A 26,377-nucleotide genomic window follows, 5' to 3' on the forward strand; every position below is an offset into this window, starting at 1 on the left:
CATAGCATTCTTTTTTTTTTTTTTTTTCTGAGAGAGAGGGAAAGAGGGGCAGAGGAAGAGAGAGAATCTTAAGCAGGCATACCCAGCATGAAGCCCAAAGTGGGGCTTGATCTCATGACCCCAAGATCATGCATGACCTGAGCCGAAATGAAGAGTTGGATGCTTAACTGACTAAGCCACCCAGGCCCCCCTGCATAGCATTCTTTAAAGTGAATGCGCTAATTTGCTGATGATCACATTGAAATTAAAAATACAGAGATCATTAGGATTTTTGTGGAAAACTGGGAACAAAATCAAAATTCTAACAATAAATCGGTTCAAATAATTTGCTTACAGATATATTCTTCTAACATAAAATTCACCACTTATGTAAGATATCTTAAAATTATTCATCTCTATATTTTAAACTGAAACATGTCCATCTGTGATTTGGGTTTGGAACACATGTCACCAGGCAGTCACCTAGTTAGCCAGAACGTACTCCAGGAGACCAGAACTGTTCTCTGATGAGGACTAGGGAGTGCAAAAATAGGGCACTGGCTTCAGCAAGTTTATAGCTTTCTTCTGCTTTACCAGAGACGTGGCAATACCTTATCTGCTAAAATATTACTATGAATACCTTTTTCCTTTCTTGTTTGGATTTTATGGCAGTTTTTTTTTTAATTTTTTTTTATTTATGATAGTCACACACAGATAGAGAGAGAGAGGCAGAGACACAGGCAGAGGGAGAACCAGGCTCCATGCACCGGGAGCCCGACGTGGGATTCGATCCCGGGTCTCCAGGATCGCGCCCTGGGCCAAAGGCAGGCGCCAAACCGCTGCGCCACCCAGGGATCCCTATGGCAGTTTTTATAAACAGAAATCATCCATGTTACTCTGCTTCAAATATTACTCATTTTTTAGCGAACAATTCGTGTAAGATTTCAGTATGATGACATTACTACAAAAACTGCTATGTCAAAAGGGAAAACACAACTAGATGTATCAAAACATAAAGAGCTTAAGATGGTTATGTGAGCACAGTACTTTTCGTCTGCAGGTATCTTCTTATTTGTTTAACTCACTTTCTGTCTCCACTGCTAGATAAAGCTTGAGGAAAGCATAGGCCTTTGTTCTGTTCGGAGCTGAATCCCCAGGTCGTAGAAGAGGGCCTGGCACACAGTAGGTGTTCTACAAATGTGTGCTAAGCGAATGAATGAATGAATGAATGAATGAGTGCTTCCAGCAGCCCTGCTCAGATGAAAACACCCACCGCGGAGCCCCAAACCAGCTGTCATAGCCCTAAAAGTCCCTCTGCCCTTACGTACCCTCATCTAAGGCCCCCTCACCCCTAGCAGTGGCCCCAGGGAAGGCAGATCGCAAGGAGTCTAGAAGGGATTCAGGTGGCCTGTGGAGGCAAGGAGGGCTGGGTACCCGGGCTGCGAATACATCCACAAGGCCACACAAAATCACAGGCCATATCAGACACAGAAATCCTAGCACTGTATCAGTGCCTCCTGAGCAGGCCACTCTGCAGCCATGGGCTGAGTGAGGGGGGACCTGCCAGTGGTACAGGTGAGGCATCCTCAGCAGGTGTTCCTGAGCCCAAATGGACCAACGACCTCACTGGCAACAAGAGGTTTTCCAGGCTGCTCCATCAGTCACTGGGAGCTGCTAGGGGTTGCCCATTTTGGTCACCAGAGCTTGGTCCAGTCATAAGAGTCCAGAAGCCACAAAAGAAGAGACTTCTCTGTCAACTAGACCAACACCAATAAATATTTAAAAACTATTGGGAAGTTTGGATGCCTCCAGGGATGGGGAGCTCACTATCGCAATGAACACGCTTGGACAGTCAGACCAGGCTGGACTGCCCACTGGACAAGCTAAGTACTATGCTCTGAGGTCACACAAAAACGCCTGCACTGCACCCTCCCACAATGATGAACCCTGAACAATTCAAACACATCCCAAAGAGTCTACCTCCAACCTAACACCTTGAGTGCCCACAACCACGTGTTCCTCAAGGGCCAAGGTCTCAGCCCCTTTTACTTTTTGGGCTCCCTGGATAACAATATTCTCTCTTCAGCCAACAAGGCTATGCTCCCATTAACGCATCCCACCCCCCCAAAGCCTACCTTCTTCCCGCAGCCACATCTACAGTGCTTTCCTCCCAGCTTGAAGACATGAAGCCACCAGCCTCCAACACAATTCTGTTGCCCCATTATGCCAGCTCAGCCCACACCAACTACACATGGCACTTAATTGATATTTCTTCACTCCTAGCATCCATCCAGGAAAAGGCCCCATCATTGGGGTATTCCGTATTGGCCACCTCTAACCTCCGGGTCTGGATTAGTGCTCACAGCTGCTCCATACTGAGCCATATGCCACAGAAGGACCCCCTGAGCAGACCGTAGAGCATTCCCAAATATGCTTATTACATCAGAGCCCAAACCACAGGGCCCCACTTGTCCCAGGGCCACCCCACCCAATCGTCTTGAGCTCACTTTCCACCAAGAACAGCTTCTACCTGTTCAAGTGGGATGAGGCTTTGCAGCCCTCCATCTCTGTGTCTCCAGGGCTGTGCATGCAGCATCCTCGCCTGCCCTCCCCAACTGAAGGTCTGTGTCCCCAAGTTTCATGGGGCCACTCCTCTTCCCCTCCCTGCCCCAAACCCCCTCTGACCATGATCTCAGCACTACCCAGTCCAGAATTCCTGCCCAAACTGCCCCTTCCTGGCCCTTCCTCTGGCACCTGGCCCTGCCTGGGAGACAACCTTTTGGGAACTGAGAATCCACCTCCCAACCCAGATCTGAGGCCAAACAGCCTGTCCCCACGCCCACCATGCGTCTGCACAGCTGCCCATGAGTACTTACATTTTGATGTTCTCATGATACTGCCTGGTGTCAGAGGGCTGGTTGTACAATGGCTGCAGAGGAAGAGAGAGGAAAGCACTTCAGAGCCAAGCCGGGTGCCACACTGCAGTCCTGGGCAACCTTGGCCCCAGTGCCCCAGGCCCTGGCTCCAGGGAGCTGTGCGCTGGGGTGGGGAGCAGCCGCCGGCAGGCATGAAACAGGACACAGGGACCCGGCCCGCAGCCCCAGCTGGGAACGGGCTGTAACCCTCTGGGCGCAGCTGTGGGTGCCATGATGCCCCACCACGGCTGCCACAGCTCCTCTGCAGGACACTGGGGAGTGCTGCCCAGAGCGTCCAAGGTGTCTGAGTGCAGCAGTGGTCTCGACACGGAAAGCTGCTCAACTTCTCAGCATCCAAACCATGCTAAGACACCATGCTGCCCCACTGCCTGGCAGAGAAATAGGGCCAGATGCTGCCAGAGCCCGTGAGAGTGAGGGAAGGATAGGAAAGCTCATGACAGCCGGGGACCCAGAGTTGGGTACACATGCTCTGCAGAGCAGCAAGGCAACAACTGTCAAGGAAGGAAGATGTGTATGCCCTACAGCCCCCTCCCCTCCTGCAGATGTCCAAGAATGTTTGAGTATTGTATCCCGCCAGGAGAGGACACCGCCATGCCCAGAGGGCAAGTTCATAAAGATGATACATCAGAAGCAAGCTAAATGTACCCCCTGGAAGAAAGGAGTGGACAGGAGGGCGTATGGGCAGCACACAGAGGGCAGGAGGGTCCTGGACCCACATATGGCATCAAGTGTATGTGACCGGAGGCAGCAACAGCTGCAAAAGGCTACGTGCAGAGCCAGCCACCGTGCGTCTCCCCTCTCATGGGCATGGCCTGGGTCTATAGCCTGGCTCTGCCACTCTCCAGCCATGTGTCTCTGGGTGAGTCACATAAGCCACCTTTGCCCCAGGTGCTCATCTGTAGATGGAGTTAAACTCAGAGTCCTTGTGAAGATCAAATGTGGTGGCACACATGCAGCTCTCAGCCCAGTTCCTGGTGAAGGAAATGCCTAAGACTGTCCATGTCATTACTGTCACCATCAGGGTGCAATGATGTATTAAGGACCCCAATTTTTCCTGCCTCCCATAACCAGCCACGCCCTTGCTCTGGCCAATGAAACGCTTGCAAACTTAATGAAAGCAGAGGCTTGAAAAATGCACGTTTGCATTTCTGCTTCCTCTCTTGTTCTTCTGCTCCTGGTCAGAGAACACACCAGGCCTGGCCTGCTGGAAGCAGAGAGACAACACAGGGTACAGGAGTGCCATCCCAGCCAAGGCTAAGCTGGGGCGACCAGCCGACTGTCCAGCTGAGAACATAATCAACAGAAATGCTCAGCTGACTTCTACACTCATGGAAGACAGGAAACGGTGCATATTTCAAGCCACTAAATCTGAGGCTGGTTTGTTACACAGCAGCGGCTGATACAATTATTGTCCCCATTTTAGGAAGGAGAAAATCAAGTCCCTGAGAGGTTAAAATGTGTGTCCACACCTGGTAAGAAATGAGCTACAACTGGAATCCTGTCTCAACTTTGGCACTGGAGGCAGGGGTCTGCTGTCCCTGCCTGTGCCCTCTCTGGTTGTCTTCCTCCGTGTGTATGCCTGTGTGTGTACATGACCCTCTCCCCTGCCATCCCCTCCTCCTCACACTCACACACACACAGCAGGAGCCTCCAAGGGCAGCCATGGATGATCGCGGTAGATGAACCAGGTACAGAGTGTGAGGGGTCAGGCAGGACAGGTGCAGCCTCAGGACAGGGCCCCGGGGCGAATGAAAAGAGCACGTAAGTCTCTGCCCTAGAACTTCTCCCCGGGAATGGAGCCGGCTACACCTCCTGACACCCCCAAATGTCTTAAGAATCCCAGTCGATGGAGACCACCCCCACAAGCAGCACAGCCACAGGGCCCCATCTGCTCTGTTCCCCAGGAACAGGCCACTTGCCCTCCACGGCAGAGCAGGGTCCTCAAAGAGGGCCCTCCACTGCCTTAGGCACTCACAGACCTATGGATGAGGCACTGCAGGCAGCCCTGGCTGAGGACAATGTCACTCCCTCCCCATGTCCCTCAGATTCCCTCCATGACAACTGACCCCTGGCTCTGAGCTCAACTATGCCCCCAGGGACAGAGATATCACCCCATGGCTGGTACAGGCCGTCTCTCGCCACACTGGGCCAGGCTACCCTTCCTAGGTGCTCAGCCAGAAGCGGGGAGGTTTGAAGTTCACTCTGGGTTTGAACAGGAGGGCAACTATAGAGCTCACAGTAAGACTCATGCAGTTTCTCAACTAGAAGGAGGCAAGGCATTACCAATGAAGGCCAATAGCACTCACCTCAGAGCAGCAAGGGGCCCTACAAAGATCCTCAGGCCAAATTTTCAAGCACTAAACATGCATGTTTAACCCTGACTGATGCTGCATTAGGTCCTTTGAGTTTCCGCACACCCATAAAACACAGGCCAGTGGGGAGAGGGCTTGACCCAAAGGTTCAGTTTCCAGGAACAAACAGATGCCCTGATTTAAAAGATGGCACCTCCCTCACTGGCTGTGTGACCTTGGTCACATGTGGTCCACACTCTGGGCCTCAGTCTTCTCATCTGGGAAATGGGCACAGGAACCACCTCACAGGGCTTTTGAGGAACCCAGGAAATTTCAGGCTTGGTGGCTGATTTGTGCTGTTTTGGTTTTAAAGATGGCAAACAGCAATGTCTCCACAGCCTAAGGAGGCCAAGAGGGCCTGAAGGACCACATACAGAGACCCTAGGAATGAGTGATGGACAGCAAGCAGGGACTACCTCTACATATTAGGTTGGGCCAGAAAAGGGGAGATAGGTTTTTTTTTTTTAATTATTTATTTATTTATTTATTTATTTATTTATTTATTTATTTATTTATGATAGTCACACAGAGAGAGAGAGAGAGAGAGAGGCAGAGACACAGGCAGAGGGAGAAGCAGAGGGAGAGCAGGCTCCATGCACCAGGAGCCCGACGTGGGATTCGATCCCGGGTCTCCAGGATCGCACCCTGGGCCAAAGGCAGGCGCTAAGCCACTGCGCCACCCAGGGGTCCCTGGGAGATAGGTTTCTGAGGTGCAACTGGGTCACAGTTGGCCTGTGACCTGCCAAACCCACCTTCACCTGTGGCCACCTGCCCTGCTAGGTAAAGATGAGGACAGAGCAGCCTGGCCCTCAGGCGACTTTCAACACTGGGAACTCAGGGAACACTGTGGGGCTCACAGCCTCTAATCACAGGGGCTTTCCCCCAAGGAGGCACTCACTAAGCGCTCTTCGAGGTAAAGTGAGTCTCAGGAGGGAAGGAAGTGTCTGGGCCCAGAGCACCTGGCAGGCTGTTCATTACCATGGTGACAGACTCCCGGGGCAGCCCCTCTTGAAGGCCCGAGTGGGATGGGGGTCAGAGGGGCCACATCCCATCCTTGGCAGGTGCACAGCTCAGAAAAAAGCAGGGTCCAAGGGAGGCTCCCTTATAGCTCTCCTGGCCACCTGCAGGGGGTGCTGCACAAGGGCCAGGCAAGGCCTCCCTGGGTCCCAGGAGATAAGTCCCAATATGGCAGCCAGGACAGGACCTTCACCTCACTCACACCCATGGTGGCTTTCCTCCACCTCTTCCTACCTCACAGACTCCAGCCCCCAACCCCCGTCAGGGGGACACAACACCCAAGAGGGAAGCTCCCTCCCACAGACAAAGACCAAGGTACTGCCGGGAAGACCCACTCTCCTGGCTGGGGGCCCCAGGCCTGTCTCTTTGCCCTCCCCACACTTCCATCTCCTCCTCCAAAAATGGGGGCACAGCCCGAACAATTCAGAGGGCAGAAAGAGAGTGCAAGGCGGGGGACGTGCAAGGCTATAAAGCAGACATGACAAGGAAAGCAGCACTGGTCTCCGGGAGAAGGGGGGGTGGTCCCTTTTGGGCCTGACTGCAGCCAGCTGGCAGGGTGGCCAAGAACAGCCAGCAACCCAGGTGGACCGAGCTGCTAAGAAATGAAGTGTCAGCCCCGGCCCTCAACCCTCTGGTGACACCACGTTCTTAAAATAGCACCTCTGAACAGGAAGGAAAGCGATGACTCAAAGCCGCGGGGGAGAGGGTGGGGGCTGCAGCGGCCCACACCCTCCCCCCCCCCACAGCGCCCCTCCTCCAGGCTTCATAACACCCCCAGTTAACTCCCTCAGTACCCCCCATCCAGTATCCCCTCCTCCCCCCCCACCCCAGGGGGCAGTTCAGGGACTGTGGGGGTGGGGCGGATACTGGGGGATATGGGACTGGCAGGCCTGGGATGGAGTGGGTGAGTACTCAACCCAGTCCATGCTATTCACTTGCTTTCCATTGCAAATTTCCCCTTGGCCCCCTGGCTGCCCTCCCACAAAGTCAGAGAGCACCCATCCTTATCCTGAACCCCCCCGCCCCCCCCCCCCCCCGCAGCCTGTCCCTAGGCCAAGGGCGCCTTGGCTGCAGATGAGACCAGCGTGGAGCTGCACTCCCCAACGGTGCAGCCCAGTGCCCAGAAGGCCTAGGATCAGCAGTACCAGGCCCTCCCTCCATGAAGGAACCTGTGCACGGGCTACACCTCTGAGCTGCCTCTCCTTGGAGGACACTTCTGCTCAGTGGGGCCTTCTGGTGACCAAGACAGAGGGCTGACCTCAGCTGGCTGCAATCCCACAAGTTCGGCATACCTCTCTGCCTCATTTCTTGTTCTGTGACCTCAGACAAGGAACTGCCCTCTCCAAGCCTCATCTAGAAAATGGACAGTGACCCCTCTACGAGGCCAGGCACAAAGCGGGGACTCTGTCACTGTGAGTCCTCTGCAAAGCCCCACTGAAGGCCACCAAGCCAAGAACCCACTGAGGTCACTTCAGGAGGCTCCAGTGACAGCCACACAGCCCGCCAAACAGACACTCCAGACCTCAGCCTCCTGCGTCCCCAGCCTTGATGGAATCTCCGCTTGGAGATCCCCAAGGAGGGGACAACCCCTCCCCCTGGAAGACCCAGAAAAGGATCACTTGGATTGTGAGCCCAGTGGGCGGCCTCACAACACTTACTGGGAGGCTGACCCTGCTCCCCTGAGCACTCAGCCCAGGGACAGGCTGCAAGGCCTTGGGGTCAGGGATTGGGTGTTCTCTGACTTCGCCAGGAGGGCAGCCTGGCCCTGGGCATTCCTCGGGCATCTGGACACAGCAACCTGTACCCACACCTCCACTCAGGATGCCCCTGGGACTCATTAGGTCAGAAAAGGGGAGAGGGAGAGCTGCCAGGTCTAGAAATGGTTGGGTACCGCCTTCAGTCCTGCCATCTCTGCTGGCAAGAGGGGAAACTGGAGCAAGCAGCAGCTTACTGGTGGGAATGGAAGATGGTTTACAGCTTGGGGTAACAGTCCGCCAATCCTCAAGAGGCCACACATAGAGTAACCATGACGTACCAATTCTGGTCCCAGATATACAACCAAAAGCAACGAAAAGCTGCCCATGCAGAGACTTGTATGGTAACGTTCAAGGCCACTCTATTTGTGATGGCCCAAAGCACAGAGAGGCTAATGTCCACCAATGCATAAATGGGGTAACAGATGTGATGTACCCACAGTGGAATATTATTCAGCCCTAAATAGGAATGAAGTCCTGACACATGCTACAACATAGATGAACCCTGAGAACATTACACTGAGTGAAAGAAGCCAGTCACAAAAGGCCACATGGTGTATGTGTCCATTGAAACGAACTCTCCAGCAGGCAAGGCTGCAGAGACAGACAGCAAATGAGAGCAAGTGAGTGGTGGGACGTGGGGGGGGAGGGAGAGATGGAAAGATAAGGTGGTGACAGTTAAGAACACGAAGTTCTTTCTGAGATAGTGAAACGTTCTAAGGTTGCCTGTGGAGATGTCACACACACCCATGAACATACTACAAAACACTTAACCATATACTTTAAGTGGATGAATTGTATAACTTGTGGGTTATATCTCAATAAAAAACGGGGAGGTATCAGAGACATCCCAGAAATCACATCCAACAGGGAAACAAGCCCCAGGAGGGGTGCCTGCCACCCATCCCAGAGCCCTAGAAGCCATCCATCGCCTGCCTAGCCCTGTCCTCTGAGAGAACCCGGGATGCGCCCTGCCTCCCCGTGGCCCAAGCACATGGACTCCAGACTAGGGCGCAGCTTCACTGAAGAAACAATCCCAGGGGCAAACAGCTCAACCCTCCTAAGTGTTCACAACAACGAAGCACTTACGACAAAGCAAGGCTGTGCTGAGCCTTAACAGTGCAGCATCTTGCCCCATCCCCCAAAGATCCTGGTCTTCCCATTCCACAGAGAAGAAAACCCAGTCCTCTTCTCAAGGCTACTCAGCAAACACACGGTGGAGCCAAGTTGAGAATTAGGCTCCAGATGCAGAAGACTTTATTAGGCATGAGCATGCACAGATATCCCCTTAGACGTGCCACGTGCATGGGGCCCCGCATGGCCAGCCCATGTGTATGCCCCTACATGCTGCCCTGCAGCTCTGTGCCAACCTGCCCAGTGGGACACAGACTGGTCCCACTGACCGGTCCTGGGCAGGTGGGGCTCTGCTCACTTCTCCTGGGGCTGAGGCTTCCCATCAGCTGGGAGTTCCCTCAACGTCTCTCTCTGACACATAAAGGTGTTGAGGACACAGGCATGTGATTGGGTGCCTGAGAGAGAAGAGGCCTGGGGTCTGCTTCCCAGCTCTGCTGCTGAGAGGGCATTTCCCATCAGAAAACTTGCAGACAACAATAATATGAGTAAGATGAACTATAAATGCTCAGTGCTTACAGTCTGCCAGGCACTGTGTTCAGTGCTTCACAAAAATCAATATGGTTAATCTTCAATACAACCCAATGGGACCTGTGTTATTACTGCCATTTACAGATGAGGAAACTGAGGGATAGGTTGGTTAAGAGAACTGCCTAGGTCCACACACCTATTCAGTAGCAGAGATCACCTGGCCCGGGGTATGGGCTTCCTATGCCAAGCCAGTCCAATTGCGCTGGACTCCACTGTGTCCTGACTGCAGGAGAGCCAGCTCCCCTCCTCCCCACCCCCAGCCCCAGCATGGCAGGCCCACCCACCCGCCTGCTATCAGCCAGTCCCTCTTATCAGAAGGGTGTATTTCCTGCCTCCTCCAGAGGACAGGGCAGCCTTGGCAACAGCTGACTTCCTCCTTCCCCTCCACGCCCACCTGCAGCCCTGCCCACCTTTCTAGCCACCCCTGTCCAGAGCTGCCCACCCTGTACCCCAGCTCACCAGCTCCACCTGAGGTCCCAGGCCTTCCAGAATCCGATGTGCAGCTTCGGCCTTCTTCTGCAGGGTGATGGAGAGGAGGAAAAATTAAAAAAAAAAAAAAAAAAAAAAAAAAAACAGATTATAAATAGAGGCCTCCGGAACAGCAGGCAGCTGCCCAACCCAGCAGCCAATCCACAGCCCCAGAGGGTGAGGGGTGTAGGCAGGATCCCCCTGCAAACCCTCCCCAGGCTAGAAACAAACAGAGGGGCCTCAACACCCCTTGCAGCGGCCCTGGCAAGCCGGCCAAGTTTCGATTCTAACAAACACGCGGTGTTCTCTGCTGCCTGGCCCCCCCACCCCAGGCCCACGTCCTCCAGGGCCCAGTGCTGTGGGCACAGCCCCTCGCCAGCAGGCCACTCTGCCAGGCCCAAGATGCCTTCCTCCGCCTGGGAGCTGGCTGGGTGTCTGCAATTACCTCAGAGCTGGTGCCGCCAGCCGGGGGGGGGGGGGGGCGGTGGTGGAGGATAGAGGCGCTCAGAGATACCCTTTCTAGGATTCTTGTATTTCACAATCATGTGACTATTTCTGAGCTGCCCAGGGGCCTCCCCACCTCCCTCCCCACTCACAACCCAGGACTTATTAGGAAAACAGGAACATGTGGCAGAAAATGCTCAGTGGCTGTGAATGCAGCAAGCTGGACCTCCAAGCCCGGCCATAAAGGCGGACATTGTGCCTGTGCCAGACCCCACGGGCCCCCAGCCTGGGACCACCAGGGCCTGCTCTCAGGAGGCCCAGGGGATGGCCTGGGGCCAGCTGGGGTAAGAGATGGGCAGAGAGCTATGGACGGTGGCTTTAGCAGGGTTATCATCAGATCTGGGCCACCATGTGCCGTGGAAAGTGGGGTGCCCATGGCGTGCATGGGGGCAGACCTGAGTCCTCCTGTGACTCAGGAGACGCTGGCTGCTCCTGACTCAGTCCACCTCAGGGAGACCATCTAGTATCTGCAAAGAGCCAGGACAACAGGCCAAGCAAGTCACCAGCAACAATTCCCAAGTCCAGACCCACTAAAAGCGGACGCTCCCAGAGTCCTGGGAAACACGGCTAACAACAGAATCTGGGGCCTGGGCTCCTGGTGTCACAGTGGGGAGGAGGACTGCTGAAAGCCAACCCATCCCCCCTCTTAGCCCCTGGTGACAGACCGTGGATATGTAGGTGGGCTTAAGCTGGCCCCAACAACTAGCTCCACCTAGAGCTCTGGGCCCAGCCCAACCAAGAACAAGCCATGCTCTCAGTCCCTTTGTGCAGAGTCAAAACCCCAAGACCAGCAGCCTCAGCATGTGGCTGGGGGCCAAAAAAATCAGGGGGCAAATCATTACTGTAATAATTGCCACGTCACCAAGGACCTACTATGAGCCAAACATGACCACAGAGCACATGTTATCAAGACTTAAATCACACACAAGCACAACATGAGGCAGATATGAGATGTGTCCCCATTTAGCAGACCACAAAACTGAGGCATGGAAAGATAACGTAAGGAGAAAAATTCCTGCTGACCTCCAGGCTCCAAGAAGAAAGACAGACAAGGGCCAAGGCCCACACAGGGCCTCCCCTGGGCTTGGGACGGGCACCATCCTGACAGTCATTGCCAACCACCCCTGCCCTGGCCATGCCAAAAAACAAGGGAGGGTTACCATGAGGCTAAAGATAGAGTTCCTGAGCCAGGTCAAGTGAAAGAAGGGATGCGGTAGAGAGGGGATAGAGCAGCTCCCTAAACTGCAATTACCTCAGAGCTGGTGCCTCCAGCCGGGGAGGGGGAGGAGGATAGAGGTGCTCAGAGATACCCTTTCTAGGATTCTTGTATTTCACAATCATGTGACTATTTTGACTAGCACCCACTCTGTACTGAGCATGGGGGCAAAACACGAAATGAATGAGGCCCAGCCCCTGCCTGCAATAACCCCAAGTCCAATGAGCAGCTGGTCAGGAGTAGCGATGGCAGCCTAGGAAGCTCAGCAGAGAAAGGTATGTGTGGTGGGCATGCAAGGCATGAAAGCCAGGCTCAAGTGTCTCCAGAAAGGTAACAATTGGGATGCATAAGGTGGTCTTTGAGGGATGAATCAGAGTTTCTGTGCATTCATGAGGTTCTGTGGGGGTCAGCGGCAACTAGATAAAGGAGAGATGCCAAGCACAGGAAGGGTATGGCTGAAGTGGCTGGGCCCCTGGACACTGCCGCATCACACAGGTAAGCATGGGTCTTGGATCTTGGTACTAGGCCCATGGTAGGGGGGCAGGTGGCAGAAGCCTACGTCCTACAAACCATAGCAGATTCCATCTTCAACCACATCATCACTCTCAGGACCACGGGCACCCAGAGAGGGGGTTTCTTGTAGGCGCTGGAGAAGACAGCAGGGAGGAGTCCCTTCCCCATCTGCCAGTCACAGGGAGTGCAGGAGATGGGGTGCCCTGAGCAGCCAGCTTGCCAGCACATGCCTGGTACAGGAGTGTCTCTGCTCCTAACACTTCCCCAAGCTCCACAGCTCAGCCCTCAGCGACCCTGGGTCCTTTTAAGATGCACTTCAATTTTCCAAAGATGACACCACTCTCCCCCAGTTTACTCACTGAAACCGATCCTGAAATTACCCCAAAGTTGCTGCAGCACTGGCAGGGTTGGACAATGTGCTGCCCCAGAGCAAGGGGCGCAGAGCCAGCTGGCCCAGGTTCAAGTCCACTTACTAACTGCGTGGCCTTGGGCAAGTCCCTCCATCTTCCCGAGCCTCAGCTTCCTCCTCTGGAGAACGGGTGACCAGAACACCACCTTGGGCAGCTGTAACACCCTGAAATCAGGATCTGGCACACAGTAGGCACTATATAGTAAGGGTTGCCTATCGCTATTACTGTGGTTGACAACAAGCAGAAGACCATGGCTCACACTAGGTGGCTCCTACCTAAGCCAGGCCCTCTACTGGATCTTCCACATGCCCCATGTATTTGGATTCCTGCAAGAACTCTATTCAGAAGGTTCTAGCATCAGCCCATTTACACACAAGAAAGCTGAGATTTGGGTCATGCAGCCCACCTGAAGTACACAGGTCCAGTGGCGGGTAAAGGATGGGACACAGCAGGCCCACCTCCTCATGCCTCCCTGGGGGCATTTCCTCTCCCCATGCCACCACACCCCTGCTCCTGCTTCATCCCCACCCCCACCCCCATCCCACTTCATGGCTCAGCTTGAAGGGGTGGAGTGGGAGGAATCTACTTGTCAGTTCATGGGGAGCTGGGGGGATGTCCTGCCTATTGGGCCTCTCCCCTACACAGGCAGGGCTTTCTTGTCACATCTGTCCACCAGTGGCAACATCTGGGAGTCAGCTCTGCTTGCTCTAAGCTTCGTCCAGCCACTCTACCTATCCCGGGCCTTGGTCCACCACCGGCAAAATGTCTACACTCCTCCTGGACTTTGACAAGGACGTTCTGCAAGGAACAAAGTGACATGCATGTTGTCACTTCTCTCTTAATGTCTCCCTTCAAATAGAGGGGAATTCTCCCACCGCCTAGCAAGGGGCATGGCCAGGAACACAGGTGTGGGCCAGATTGTGTCCCGCACCTGATAGTCCCTCCCACCCCCTCAGCTGACAGCGTCTTACCACCTTGAGAACCAAAACCAAACCTCTGAGGACCCATGGGGCCCCACTATGCCTGGCTTTTGGGAGGCCCCTGCCAGAGGGTGCCCTGCTCAGCAACCAGAGGGCAAACCTAGGAGCTCATGCCAACAGGCAGGTAGGAGCAGGTCCCTCACCAGGCACTGGGGCGGCAGGTTAGGGTCTGACAAGAGACTGCACTCGTGCAGGGGACCCCGTGGTCCCAGTGGCCAGAGAACCTGGGTGCCCAGGTCATGAAACCCCACAGTCACCTGCATCAATAGGTGCTGAGCATGGAATCTGCTTAAGACTCTCCCTCTGCCCCCGGCCCCTCTGCTCCTCCCCTGCATGCCAGTGCGTGTGTACACACATGCACATGAGCTCTGTAAAATAAATAAATAAGTCTTTAGAAAAAACAAAAAACAAAATTCTTACTCCTAAGATGCTTGAAATGTATGGCAAAAGAAAACATGGGTCTTACTCTGATTCCCTCATCACTGAGCACCACACAAATAACCACAGGTGTGCCCCTCATGTGCTGACTCACGCACACATGCACACAGTCACCCCCAGGTCCCCTCAGACACGTGCACACATACGTGCACAGAGGTGCTCTGCCCCCATAAACAGCCTCCTAACCCTCTATCCTTCTGGCTCGTCCCAACAGCTCCCATATCTGCAGACCCAGTGCAAGTCCTGCCCACTGCCCAGACTCCCTCCAGCATCAGCGCCATGCTACGTGACCCTCATCTGTGCAGCCTGCAGTAGTGCCACATGTTTGTTTTACTCGAACTCTCAAGTGTGAGCATGCTCCTAGACCCACAAGGCCTCTACCTCCTGGCCCTCACACACTCCCTCTGAAGATCAAATGAGACCCTGTCCCCTCTCTGAGCCTCTGCCTGGGCTGGGATCTCCCCCAGGATGCACTCTCCTCAGGGATGTCGGCCCACCCCATCCCCCATTCCTCCCCCCAGGGACCCTGCACAACTCTGCCTCCTGTCCTGCCATCTGTGTGCACCTGCCCAGCCCTGCCCACAGAGGCAGCTCCTGGGAGGCTGGGAAAACCTTCCTTGCTCAACTGGCTCCCTCTGCGTGGCCTGGGTGCCTCAGCCATGTGCCCCGAATGGATAATGAGCCCAACCAAGTCCAACATGCAGAAAAGCCAGCCAGGCCCTGCCTGGCAGGGAAGCTGCGTTTTCCAGCCGGCAAGGCATTTAGAGACAGACCCTTGTCATCCACCTCTCAGAGGAACCAGCAGGGAAGGAAGGAGGATTAAAATTTAATCCTATTGATCCCCCAAGGGGCTGTAAATTCTGGCTGCTCCTGCCAAGAGTAGCTGAGGGGCTTCCTGCCCACCCAGCCTCCAGGCCCCAATTCAGCCCACATGGAGGGACCCCCTTCCATGCTAACCTCCACTGGGGGCCAGGGACCAAACCCAGCACCCCCAAAACCAGAGGACTCTTCCAGGGGAAAGAGTCTCCCCTCCTCTCTGCCATCCTTCATTCATTCAAATAATGTTTGCTGAGTACCCACTGTTTGCTGGGCACTGTTCCGTGCTGGGGATCCAGCTGGGAAACAGAGGCAAAGATCCCTGCTCTCACAGAACTTCTGTTTACAATAAACAGAATAAATCAAATATGAATCGTATTCAGTGGAGTGGGAATGAGGGAAAAAGAGAAAGGAAGAGGACAAACATCCCATGAAGGGCTTTCAGGATCAAACAGAGGATCACAACAGGCCCTGCTGAAAAGGGGACATCTGAGCAAAGAGCTGAAGGAGCAAGTAAGTAAGCCCAGTGTGAAAAAGGAGCTCCAGGCAGAAGGCACAGCCAGTGCAAAGTTCCTGCGGCAAGAAGGCTGGGGCAGAGTGAGAGTGTAAATGGAGAAAAACGGGAATTCAGGGACAATGAGGGCCAAAATCCTCCAATCAATAGGATGCCCAGGTGTGGTGGTGTGTGGGTGTGATTGTGTCCCCCCACCAGAGAATCAATGTGAGTGGGCCACTACTGTACCCCCCTGCCCCCTGTGGCAGGCATGAGGCAAGTGTTCTATTACAGGGCTCCTGGATGGATGGATGGATGGATGGATGGATGGATGGATGAAGAGGATGAGTGTAATGCCCCCTAGGGCACCCGCACTTGACTGACAGGGGTATGCTCTCAGCATCCCAGGAACCAGAGTCCTAACCTGCCACTACTCGCCAGCTATGAGGCCTCGGGGCAATTACCAGAGCTTCAGTTTAACCTAACCTACCCACTCCTACACCATCAGGTCACCATCGGAATGAAATCCAGGAATTGAGCTTGAGCCCCCAGCATTCAAGGTGCTGGGGCACAGTGGGCAACACCAGCACTCTGGGACCCCACCAAGGTCATCACCAGCCCGGGGTTGGGAGCTGCACGTGCCTGGCCAGCCTCCTCTCATCTCAGGAGATTCTCCCTCCCTCTATCTAGTCCCTGGGATGGAGCTGTGGTGGGGCTGACAGCATTCCAAGATGCAAGGGTGGGCCTGAGACCCAGCCCTGACCAATCAGTGTATTCAGACCCCCACACACACCCCCTCCCCTACCAGGCCTGGCTCTGGCTGAGAAATGAGCATGTGACTCCAGCCAACCAGCAAGCGCCAACATGAGGACTATTTCCTATCCACCCTGGGAGGTAGGTGGACCTAAGGTGGCAGCAGCTTTTCCATGTCCTGGGGAACTCTGCCTGAGAATGACCCTGGCATGGAGAAAGCCAGGATGGGGATGGGGAGCTCCCAAACATCTCCATTTAAGTGCCTGGATCCACCCATACCTGAAGCAATGAACACCAACTTGCATTACAAGACCTCTCATCAATAACCCCTCTCGGGCCTCAATCAGTTTGAGCTGAGTTTTCGTCTCTTGTATCCAAGAGTCTTGACTTCCTGGAGCCTTCCTGGTAGAGCTAGCACTTTACAGTTTACAAAGCCCTTCTTCCAGCCATCTCGGCCACATCAACCCCATGACTTCAAGAATATGGCCAGGACCCAGTGCAACCAAAGACCTGAGACTAAAATAAACCACCCAGCTCATTCGGGCATGGACTGGCCTGGAATCCAAGCCCCCTCCGCCTCCCCCCACCTGCCCACTCACAGAGAAACTGCAGAAAATCTAAACGGAAGGAGGCGGGAATTCTGGCAGGGAGACCATCCTGAGAAAGAACTGGAAGGGGGGGTGCCTTCACTGGTCTTGGGGGAGGGGGAGTGCTGAGGCCAAGTCGCCAAAGACCAACCCAATCTGCAGCCACAGCTCTTTGGGGAAAAGCTGGTGAAACCTCAAGGACAGACCCCAGGAACTCAAGGACAGACCGGAGGGAATAGCAGGCCAGTCTCGGAGCTGGGAAGTGGAGCAAGCTTCTTCCTACGGTGGGCACCAAAAGCCTGTGCCTTCAAGTCCACCTGGCTGGGAAGGGCTGGGGGCTGCAGCCTGCTGGGGTCTCCTGGCCTCCGACAAGGACCAAGGGCACTGTGCTGACATCCTGGGCAAAAGCCACCAACCTGCCTCTACGGCTGCTGGAGTGAAGCATGCCTGCTCCCTCACCCGGAGATCAGGGAGGGTAGGCAGCGGGGCCGTCCAGGGCAACACCCAGGGGCCCTGCCCTTGTCTCCTCCACAATAGGCTTAATCCTGGCTCTGATTTCCAGCCTCAAAGCTCGCTTGCTGTGTAATTTCAGGCAGCTCATCTCCCCTCTCTTAGCCTCTGCTTCTTTATGAGTAAAATGAAGAGAATAATAGTACTTGTTTCATACAGGTCTGGAGAGAATTCAGTGAAACCATACATAATGTAAGCAATAACCAGAAATGAGCACTGGCAACAATAACTGCGCCAGCTAGCACTTGTTCAGTGCCAGACATTGTTCTAAGGGCACTCTATGATGAACTCATTTCATTCCCACGCCACCGTGCAAGGGAGCTACTATAATTATCATCACTCTGCAGGTGAGTCATGGGGAGGTTTAAGTGAGTTGCCCAAGGTCACAGAGCCAGGGAGTGGTAAAGACAGGATATGAACCCAGGGCATCTGGCTAAAGCACACGTGATCCATCGGCTCTCCTCTTGTCACAATTGTTATTAGTGTTACTTGGGGTGGGGGTCGGGAAGGGTGAGTAGGTGAGGAGGGTAACCAGCCCCACAAGGTCCAGCATACAGCCCTAGGCCTCCAGCAGGCCACACCCTGCATCTATTGCTGCCTCAAAAGGTGGAAGCATTGCCAAACCAATTGATCCAGTAGTTCCTCGCCTGGAACTACAGCCACGAGCACCAAACACAAGTTCCTAGGCCCCAGTCCTCCCCAGCCCCCACGTGGATTCTGAGCACTGATTCCCACAGCCAGGGGCAGATCCAACAGCAGAGACAGCTGGGAAGGACCAGAAGGACCCCCAGGCTGGAAGGGGGAACCAGAGAAGACAAGGCAGGGAGAAGACGTCCCCCATATGTCACGCTTCAATGTGTGACCTCAGACAAGAAACAGTCCCTCTGTAGGAACGCTTAGGTGTCTCAGCGGTTGGGCGTCTGTCTGCCTTCGGCTCAGGACATGATCCCGGAGTTCCAGGATTGAGTCCCGCATCGGGCTCCTGCATAGAGCCTGTTTCTTCTCCCTCTGCCTGTGTCTCTGTCTCTCTCTGTGTCTCTCATGAATAAATAAATAAAATCTTAAAAAAAAAAAAAAAAACAGTCCCTCTGTGGGGACAGATGTTTCCTCATCTGTAAAATAAGGGAGAGGACTCACATCCACAGGCCCTGGGCACATCTGCAAAGAGTCAACCATAAACCAGGGGAGCTGGGCTCCCAGATGCCTGATTCAGATGACAAGGTCCCTGCCTCACCAAAAACCAGGTTCCAGTTCAGGGCACCTTGGGCCCTTGGGCTTTAGCCCCTGGAGACACTCTGTTCTGCTACTCTAAGTCATCCCCCCAAGACCAAGCCCCTCCAATCAGCCAGTACCTGCCCTCCAGACCTCTGGGGGCCCACACAGCCTGCCTCAGATACTGTGTTCAACCATGCCAAAGGCCCCCTGCAGAGCTAAACATCAACAGAGGCCAGGGCTCATGATCTAGGACCTGACGGCTCATGGGTTCAAGTCCCAGTTCTACCATTTTCCAGCTGTATGGCTTTGGACAAGTCACTCAACCTCTCTGGGCCTCAGTTTCTGAGTGCTGAACTGATCGCCCCACCCTTCTCACCCTGACCTTCCAATCAACTGGCCTCTGAGGCTCTCCTACAACTTGATGCCTACACTTCCACACTGAATCCCACAGGCCAGCCACAGTCCATACCAGTCAGTACACCTGAGCAGAACAGCCAGAGCCACACCAAGATGGGCTGCCCCTTCCTGCTCCCACTCCCCAACCCAGATCTGTGCATACATGGGCTATTGCAGAGGTCCCCGTTTCTCAGACAGAAATGCTGAGGCCCAGGGAGAAAGGTGGTCCTTCCCGGCGACACCTGCATCCCACCCGGCAGTCGGCCCAAGGCCAATGGGAGAACAGGGAGTGGGGGCCTCCACAGGCTGGGGCAGGGCATACCCGGTTCTCGTCGTAGATGATCTGCACCAGGCTGCGATGCTTTGACTCAATGGGTGGCGGCGACACCGGCTTCTCGGGCTCTGGGGGTTTGGCAGCCTCCTCCTCCAGCTGTTGCTGTGGAAAGGGGGAGAGTGCAGCGGTGAGCACCCTGGCGGGCGGAAGGCAAGATGTAGCACCCCCATGGTAGAGGGGCGGCACCACGCAGCCCAGCAGGCCCAGTGGACTCGCACAGGAAGTCAGGCTGCTAACCATTTCCTCTGAGTCACTAGGGGACCCCGAGCTCTGGAGAGGCCCCAGCTGCGTGGGGAAGGGCCCATTCCAGGCTCTCAACTATGTGGCTAGCCTTCCTGGGTTCGAATCCCATTTTGGCCACTTATGAGCTAGGTGAGTAAAAGCAGGCTGCTGGGTGCACCATGCTGCCGTTTCCTGGTCTGTAAAATGGGGCTTATCACCGTGCCTCTCTGACAACTTTGTGCATGGACAGCATGGCCGGGGGCTCGCTAAAAGCCAGCGGCTAGCCTCCTCATCCCTACAAGGACCATCACCATCAGGGGAGGCTGCATGGACTCTGGAGCCCAGCTGTGTGGACTGGAATCCTAGTTCCAGTACTTCCTTACTCTCTAAGTTGGAAATTGCTAAATTTCCCTGAGCTTCACTTTCCTCACCTAGAAACAAGGGATAATTACAGCCTCCACCCTGGAGAGCAGGTACAAAGGTTAAAACGTGCAGAGGCACACAATGGACACAGCACCAACCAAGCACCTCCTCATCCTCATCTGCCCTGTGCTCTTCACACTGGACCCTCCTCCCCCAAACACCATAGAACATCCCTTCATGCTGCTGTCCACTTTCCTCTGAAAAGACAAAGTGAAGACTAGAGAGCTTAAGACATTTGTCCACAGTCCCACAGAAGACCAATGCCTGGGTGTGTGCAATCTGACAGGGCATCCTGAATGAGAGCAGAACACCATTTTCTGCTCGTAATGCATAGTCTACCCACAACTACTGACCATGGAAGAAACCAAGAGAAACTCAAAAAGGCGGCCAAGGGGATCCCTGGGTGGCGCAGCGGTTTGGCGCCTGCCTTTGGCCCAGGGCGCGATCCCTGGAGACCCAGAATCGAGTCCCACGTCGGGCTTCCGGTGCATGGAGCCTGCTTCTCTCTCTGCCTCTCTCTCTCTCTCTGTGACTATCATAAATAAATAAAAAATTAAAAAAAAAAAAAAAAAAGGCGGCCAAGACAAGAGCCACACAGAAAGAGCCAGAAAATCTAGTCCTGGCTTCCGCTGGCACCAAGGAAGGCCTGGCTGGTAGAGCCAAGCTGCTTCAGTCCCACAGTGACCCCTGCTGGTAGCTTCCAGAAGGGCAGCCAGAATCTGGCAAAACCTGGGAAAAGCCCCCTAAAGTGCAAAACAATGGATGCCAAGAGGTGGAAGAAACATTACAGCCAGGAAGCAGATTCTCTACAATTTATGAAGGTGGCCCTCCCTGAAGCACCAAGGAGAGATACCACCTGAGGCGCACAGAGATCTTGGTGACACAGAACTCCGCCAAGGCCGGAATCGAACCTCACTCAATCGCTCACCAGCTCTGTGAGCCTTGACCAAGTCACTGAAGCACATAATGTGCTGCTACACACAGCCAGACACTGGCTATTGAAAGCAAATCGAAGCCACAATCCCACCTCTACCCGCCAGGAAGGCTAGAAGGAAAACAGAAACTTGGGCAACAAGCGTCAGTGAGGCTGTGAGGGAACTGAGGGCCCTTGCTTGGCTGCCAGGAACACGAGGAGACACAGTGGCCATAGGAGACAATCTGGTGGCTCCTTGAATTGTCACACATGGGGTTACTATATGACCTGGCCAATCTACTCCCAGGTATGTAACCCAAGGAACCAAAAAAAAGATGCACAAGCAAAAACGTGAACCAAGTGGTCACAGCCCCTGTGTTCACGACATTCAAACGATGGAAGCAACCCAAGCCTCTATCAGATGAATGGGGATCAGAATGCGGTCCAGCCACACAAAGGGTATTATGTGGCCTTAAAACGGGGAGATGGGCTGGCTTGGTGAAGCATGTGACTCTCGATCTTGGGGTCATGAGTTTAAGCCCCATGTCGGGCATAGAGATTACTTTAAAAAAAAAAAAAAAAAGGGAAGGACATACTGACATCAGCTACAATATGAGCCTTTCACCAAGTGAAAGCAGCCAGACACACAAGGTGATGTATTATAGGATTCCACTTCTAGGAAATATTCAGAAGACAGAAACATGATGCAGACTGGTGGCTGTCCTAAAACTAGACACAAGGAATAGTTGCCCAACACTGTATCTTGAAGGCAGCCACAAACAACACATATGAACGTGACTGTGTGCCAATAAAACTTTTACAAAAACAGGCATCAAGCCAGATTTGGCTGGATTTGCTGGCCCCAGAATAGAGGGTAACTGGGGATGAGGGCTCCTACAAAGGCCAGGAAGGGCACCATTGTGGAGGGGGCGTCTGAGCAGGTACCTAAAGATGCCAAGGGAAGCCTGAGAGGGTCTGGGAAAATGTAGATCATCAGTTAATTTTATATCAGTTAATGTTAAAAATTAAACTACAGAATTAACATCACAAATCTTTATGTTAACTTTTCTCTGGTCTCAACGGTTACCATAAAGACCCTTTTTTACCACATGACCCTGTTCCCTCCTTACAACCCTATGATGGGCTATCAAATCTGTGCCCATTTCACAGAAAGAAAACTGCAGCTGGGGGGAGGTGACTGTTTAAAGGCAGAGCTGGGAGGCCCTGCCCACTCAGGTTCCAGGGCCTCGGCCAGAGGCAGGTGAGGGTAACTGTCCTCCCCACATCACTGGGGGGTGGGGGACGGCAGCAATGAGAACAGAACACTGAAAGCCTGGCTGTGAAGCCTAGCCTCACCTTGCAGCCCTGTGCCAGCTGGTACAGTAGCCACTTGAGGCTTATTCAAGTGTAGGTGTGTGTCGTTTAATTCAAATTACGCTAAGCTAGAAGTTCAGTTACTCAACCAAACCAGGAGCATGTCACACAAAAGCTACCTCTGTGCACAGAATAGCACTCTTGCACAGTGGACGTAAGGGCAGGAAAATGAGCGGACACGTGGGCAGGCTCGGCACACATTCACTACTACTCCCAGTGTCCTCTCCCGAGGCGCCACCACCCCACCCATCCGCACCTGCTTCTTCTTCAGCTTGGAGATCTGCTGCTCCACCATAGTGATCTCGCGGTCCACCCGGTCCATGTTCTGGATCAGCTCCTCCTTGGAGAGCCGCGGAGGTACCAGCTCCAGCTCAGGGTCAGCGTGTGGCGGGCTGGGAGGAGACACAGGCTCCAGCTTGCCCGCCAGGCTGCGATCCTGCAGTGGAGAGAAGAGAAGCACGGAATCAGTGCAGAGGGCATCTCAGCCAGCATGCCCTGCCATGCCCCCCAAGTTTCCAGCCATGACCTCAGGCCCCAGCACTATGGAAGTTTTCACAACCTTTCCTCAAGCCATGAAGCCTCCCCTCTTCCCTCCTCCCACAACACATCTCTCTCGTGCTCCACCTACCTGGCCATGTCCTCCCACTGAACCAAACTCCATGAGAACAAGCACCAAGACCCCCATGTCCAAGCCCCCAAAGCCTGGCCTCAGCTGACCCTCCGTGAACATTTGTTCATAGCACACAGTCTGAATAGCACATAGGCTACAAGCCCAGTTTTGTAGATGCACACAGAGACCCAAGACCAAGGAGAACAAGACAGAGGTGCAAGGAGCTATGGATACTGGGGGAGAAGCTTTCAACTTTCCTTGTTTCATTGTCCAATATTTTTCTGCTTTTCTTCTTTGAGGATTACTCTTTGTATAATAAAGTTTTCAAAATTAGATCAAACAAACAGGGGAATCCTTCATTGGGTTATCCATCGACCCACTCATTCCAACTGGGGTTTACTGAGCCCCAAGCTGTGACAGGAGTACTCTGGGGAGGAGGAGGTTAAAACAAACAAAACAAAACAAAACCTAGTCCTTGCCTCTGGAGCACAGATGTGCAAGGCCCCAGGTTCAGATCCCAGTCCACTCAGCCACCCCCCAGCACTGTGACCAAAAGCACCTCAGGCACCCACTCCCTGTCTCAGCTTCCTCATCTGTACAATGGGACAACTCCTGCCTGCGCCCAGGCTGCTGTGTGGCTGGGATGAGCTAATGTGTACAAAGAGTTCAGCTCAGAGCCTGACAGACTGTAAGGCGCCTCATAAGCGGGGGCTGGGACTGTCCTGCCCCAAAACCCAGGTTTCGGGCCTGGCGGCCAGCACAAGCAGAACCCAGCCTACGCCTGAGCCATCCTCAAGGCCACGCCGGCAGCTGCTGGCCAAGGAGGCCCCAGCAAGAGCTCTTGGCTGCCGCCTCCCCGCCCCCATGGCAGCTGCACCCAGAGGACAGAGGACACATTATTCCCTGGGACAACTGCAGCCCCACGGGCTGCCAAGTGCTCCCCATCTCAGGACGAGCAGAGGCTGTGCCATCATGTGGTCACCCCTCCCCCCACCACAGGCCCTCCCAAGTTCCACACGGCCCGAGGTTCTCAGGACGTCCCCGGGTTTGCCTTCTGTCCTCATGGAGTCCATCTGTGACATGGGGAAAGCTGGTGTCAGGACTCTAGGCCTTCCGCACTCAGGATGTTCGGGGGAAATGCAGAAAAGGCCCCAAGGCCCTCAACCACCTGGCCCCCACGCTGCTCAGGTCCACAGAGAGGTCCCAGAAACCAAACCAGGTACCACTCCTCACTCAGCCCATCCTCATTCCCAGCACACCCACAGCAGCCCTACAGGGGGCTGCTACTTTGTCCCCACCTCACGGACGAGGAACCCGGGAACCTGGAAGCACATGCCCAGCACAGCTCTAAGCCAGTGACCAGCAAAAGCCAGGTGGAAGAATAATTCGATTCAGGTTTGCATTTTGGACTGTCCAACTACTTAACCACCATTGTACTGGGAAAGCAGCCACAAACAAGGCACAAATGAATGAGCATGGCCAATAATACTTTATTTACAACAGGCTGAGCACTAAGTTTAGAGCCCGCCAAGTCTCCCAACCTCTGCCCGTAGCAATTCACAAGTCTGAACTCAGGTAATTGTCAAAAATATCCTGTGAAGGAGGAATACTGTTTTTCCCATTTCCCAGATGAAGAAAAGAAGACCCCGTAAGGTTCAGCAACATGCCTGAGGTCACCAGCCACAATGCTAAGGAACCCTGCTTGGAGGGCATAAGAGGCTGAGGCTGGGCCTCAATCAGACTCTCTAGAGGTAGGCAGAACATGAGACCAGGCTGCAGGGCGTTCCATAGCAGAGACAAGGTCCAGACCATGCATTTTTCATCCCAAGGAACTGCAAGGCTGGGCAAAAAAAAAAAAAAAAAACAAGAGCAAGATTTCTTCCAGGGCCCAGGACTCCCTGAAATTAGTGGCAAAACTGTGTGTAGAAGAAAACTTCCCTAGAAAAATACGTAGTGGGCTTGGGACTCTACTCCCCAACAGGAGGGCCAAGCCGGTGGATACAGGCACCATGGGCACCTGGGCCCACACATACCAAACCAGAATCCATTCATGTGCTCCAGCATCTGAGGGCCTTTGCACAAGCCATCCCCTCTGCCCACAGCACCCAACTCCACCTCTGGGCCAGCAGAAATCAGACTCCCCTTCCATGGCCACCTCCCCCTGCCCCTGAGATCTACTGGTTCCTCCATGTATCAAGGGCACTTGGCTAGGCTCTCCCTGCAGATTCAGCCATTTCTCAGGGTTCTGGAGACAAAAGGTGGCAGTGACGTGGGTCCTGGAGCCCAATAGTATTACCTGTTGTAAGAAACACCTCCCCTCCCCTCTCTGATGGTACACCAGAACCAAGAAGGAAGACAAACAGCACCCCCACACAGGAACAGTTCTCAAAAGCAACACTAGCAAAAGAAGAGCCCATTTCAAAGCTGGCAGTCAGCACAAGGCTTAGATGAAGCAAGTGGCAACTGCTGGAAACCACTGGAAAAGCTGCTGGAAACTTTTCTTTAAATTCTTTTTTTTTTTTTTAATTTTTATTTATTTATGATAGTCACAGAGAGAGAGAGAGAGAGAGGCGCAGAGACATAGGCAGAGGGAGAAGCAGGCTCCATGCACCGGGAGCCCGACGTGGGATTCGATCCCGGGTCTCCAGGATCGCGCCCTGGGCCAAAGGCAGGCGCCAAACCGCTGCGCCACCCAGGGATCCCTCTTTAAATTCTTGCTGGGTAAGATCCACCTTCTTCAATGGCTTCTGGTCATTTGAGGTTCAGGCTTAGCTTTTATTCTCACCAAAAATGCACAAGTGGGTCCATCAATGGCTGAACAAAGAAAATGTGGATCATCATATAATGAAACATGATTCGGCCCTAAAGAGGAATGGAGAAGCCCCAATCCATGCCATAACATGGATGAACCCAAAGAACACGAAGCTGGGCAACCCCAGTGGCACAGCAGTTTAGCACCGCCTGCAGCCCAGGGTGCGATCCTGGAGACCCGGGATCGAGTCCCACATCGGGCTCCCAGCATGGAGCCTGCTTCTCCCTCTGCCTGAGTCTATGCCTTTCTCTCTCTCTCTCTCTCTGTGCCTCTCATGAATAAATAAATAAAATCTTTAAAAGATAATAAGAAAGAAGAAAGAAAGAAAGAAAGAAAGAAAGAAAGAAAGAAAGAAAGAAAGAAAGAAAGAAAGAAGAAAGAAGCAAAGAGAGAGAGAGAGAAAGAAAGAAAGAAAGAAAGAAAGAAAGAAAGAAAGAAAGAAAGAAAGAAAGAAGAAAGAAAGAAGAGAGGGAGAGAGAGAAAGAACGAACACGAAGCTGAGAGAAAGAAGCCAGACAGAAATGGTCTCATTAGAGGATTCCATTGATAGGAAACGTCCAGAACAGGCAAATCCAGAAGGAAAGAGAACAGACTGGTGGTTGCCAGGGGCTGGGGAGGAAGGAATGAGGAGTGACTGCGTATGGGTATAGGGTCTCCTGTCGGGGTGAAAAAAATGTTTTGGAATGAGGAG

General features: G+C 53.7%; 1 protein-coding gene across 16 annotated transcripts in view; it reads right to left on the reverse strand.

The window, feature by feature from the left end:
- Positions 1-26,377, reverse strand: part of NCOR2 (nuclear receptor corepressor 2) — a 211,435-nt gene that overhangs the window by 107,396 nt on the left and 77,662 nt on the right. For all 16 annotated transcript variants that reach the window (XM_055322397.1, XM_055322399.1, XM_055322400.1 and 13 more), the window contains 4 exons: positions 22,521-22,700; positions 19,321-19,434; positions 10,159-10,215; positions 2,856-2,908 (listed from right to left, as the gene is read on the reverse strand). In XM_055322397.1, coding sequence (XP_055178372.1) covers positions 2,856-2,908; positions 10,159-10,215; positions 19,321-19,434; positions 22,521-22,700 — 404 coding nt within the window. The remainder of the gene's footprint in view (positions 1-2,855; positions 2,909-10,158; positions 10,216-19,320; positions 19,435-22,520; positions 22,701-26,377) is intronic.

This window comes from Nyctereutes procyonoides, unplaced genomic scaffold (genome assembly GCF_905146905.1).
Source record: "Nyctereutes procyonoides isolate TBG_1078 unplaced genomic scaffold, NYPRO_anot_genome, whole genome shotgun sequence".
Classification (NCBI taxonomy): Eukaryota; Metazoa; Chordata; class Mammalia; order Carnivora; family Canidae; genus Nyctereutes; species Nyctereutes procyonoides.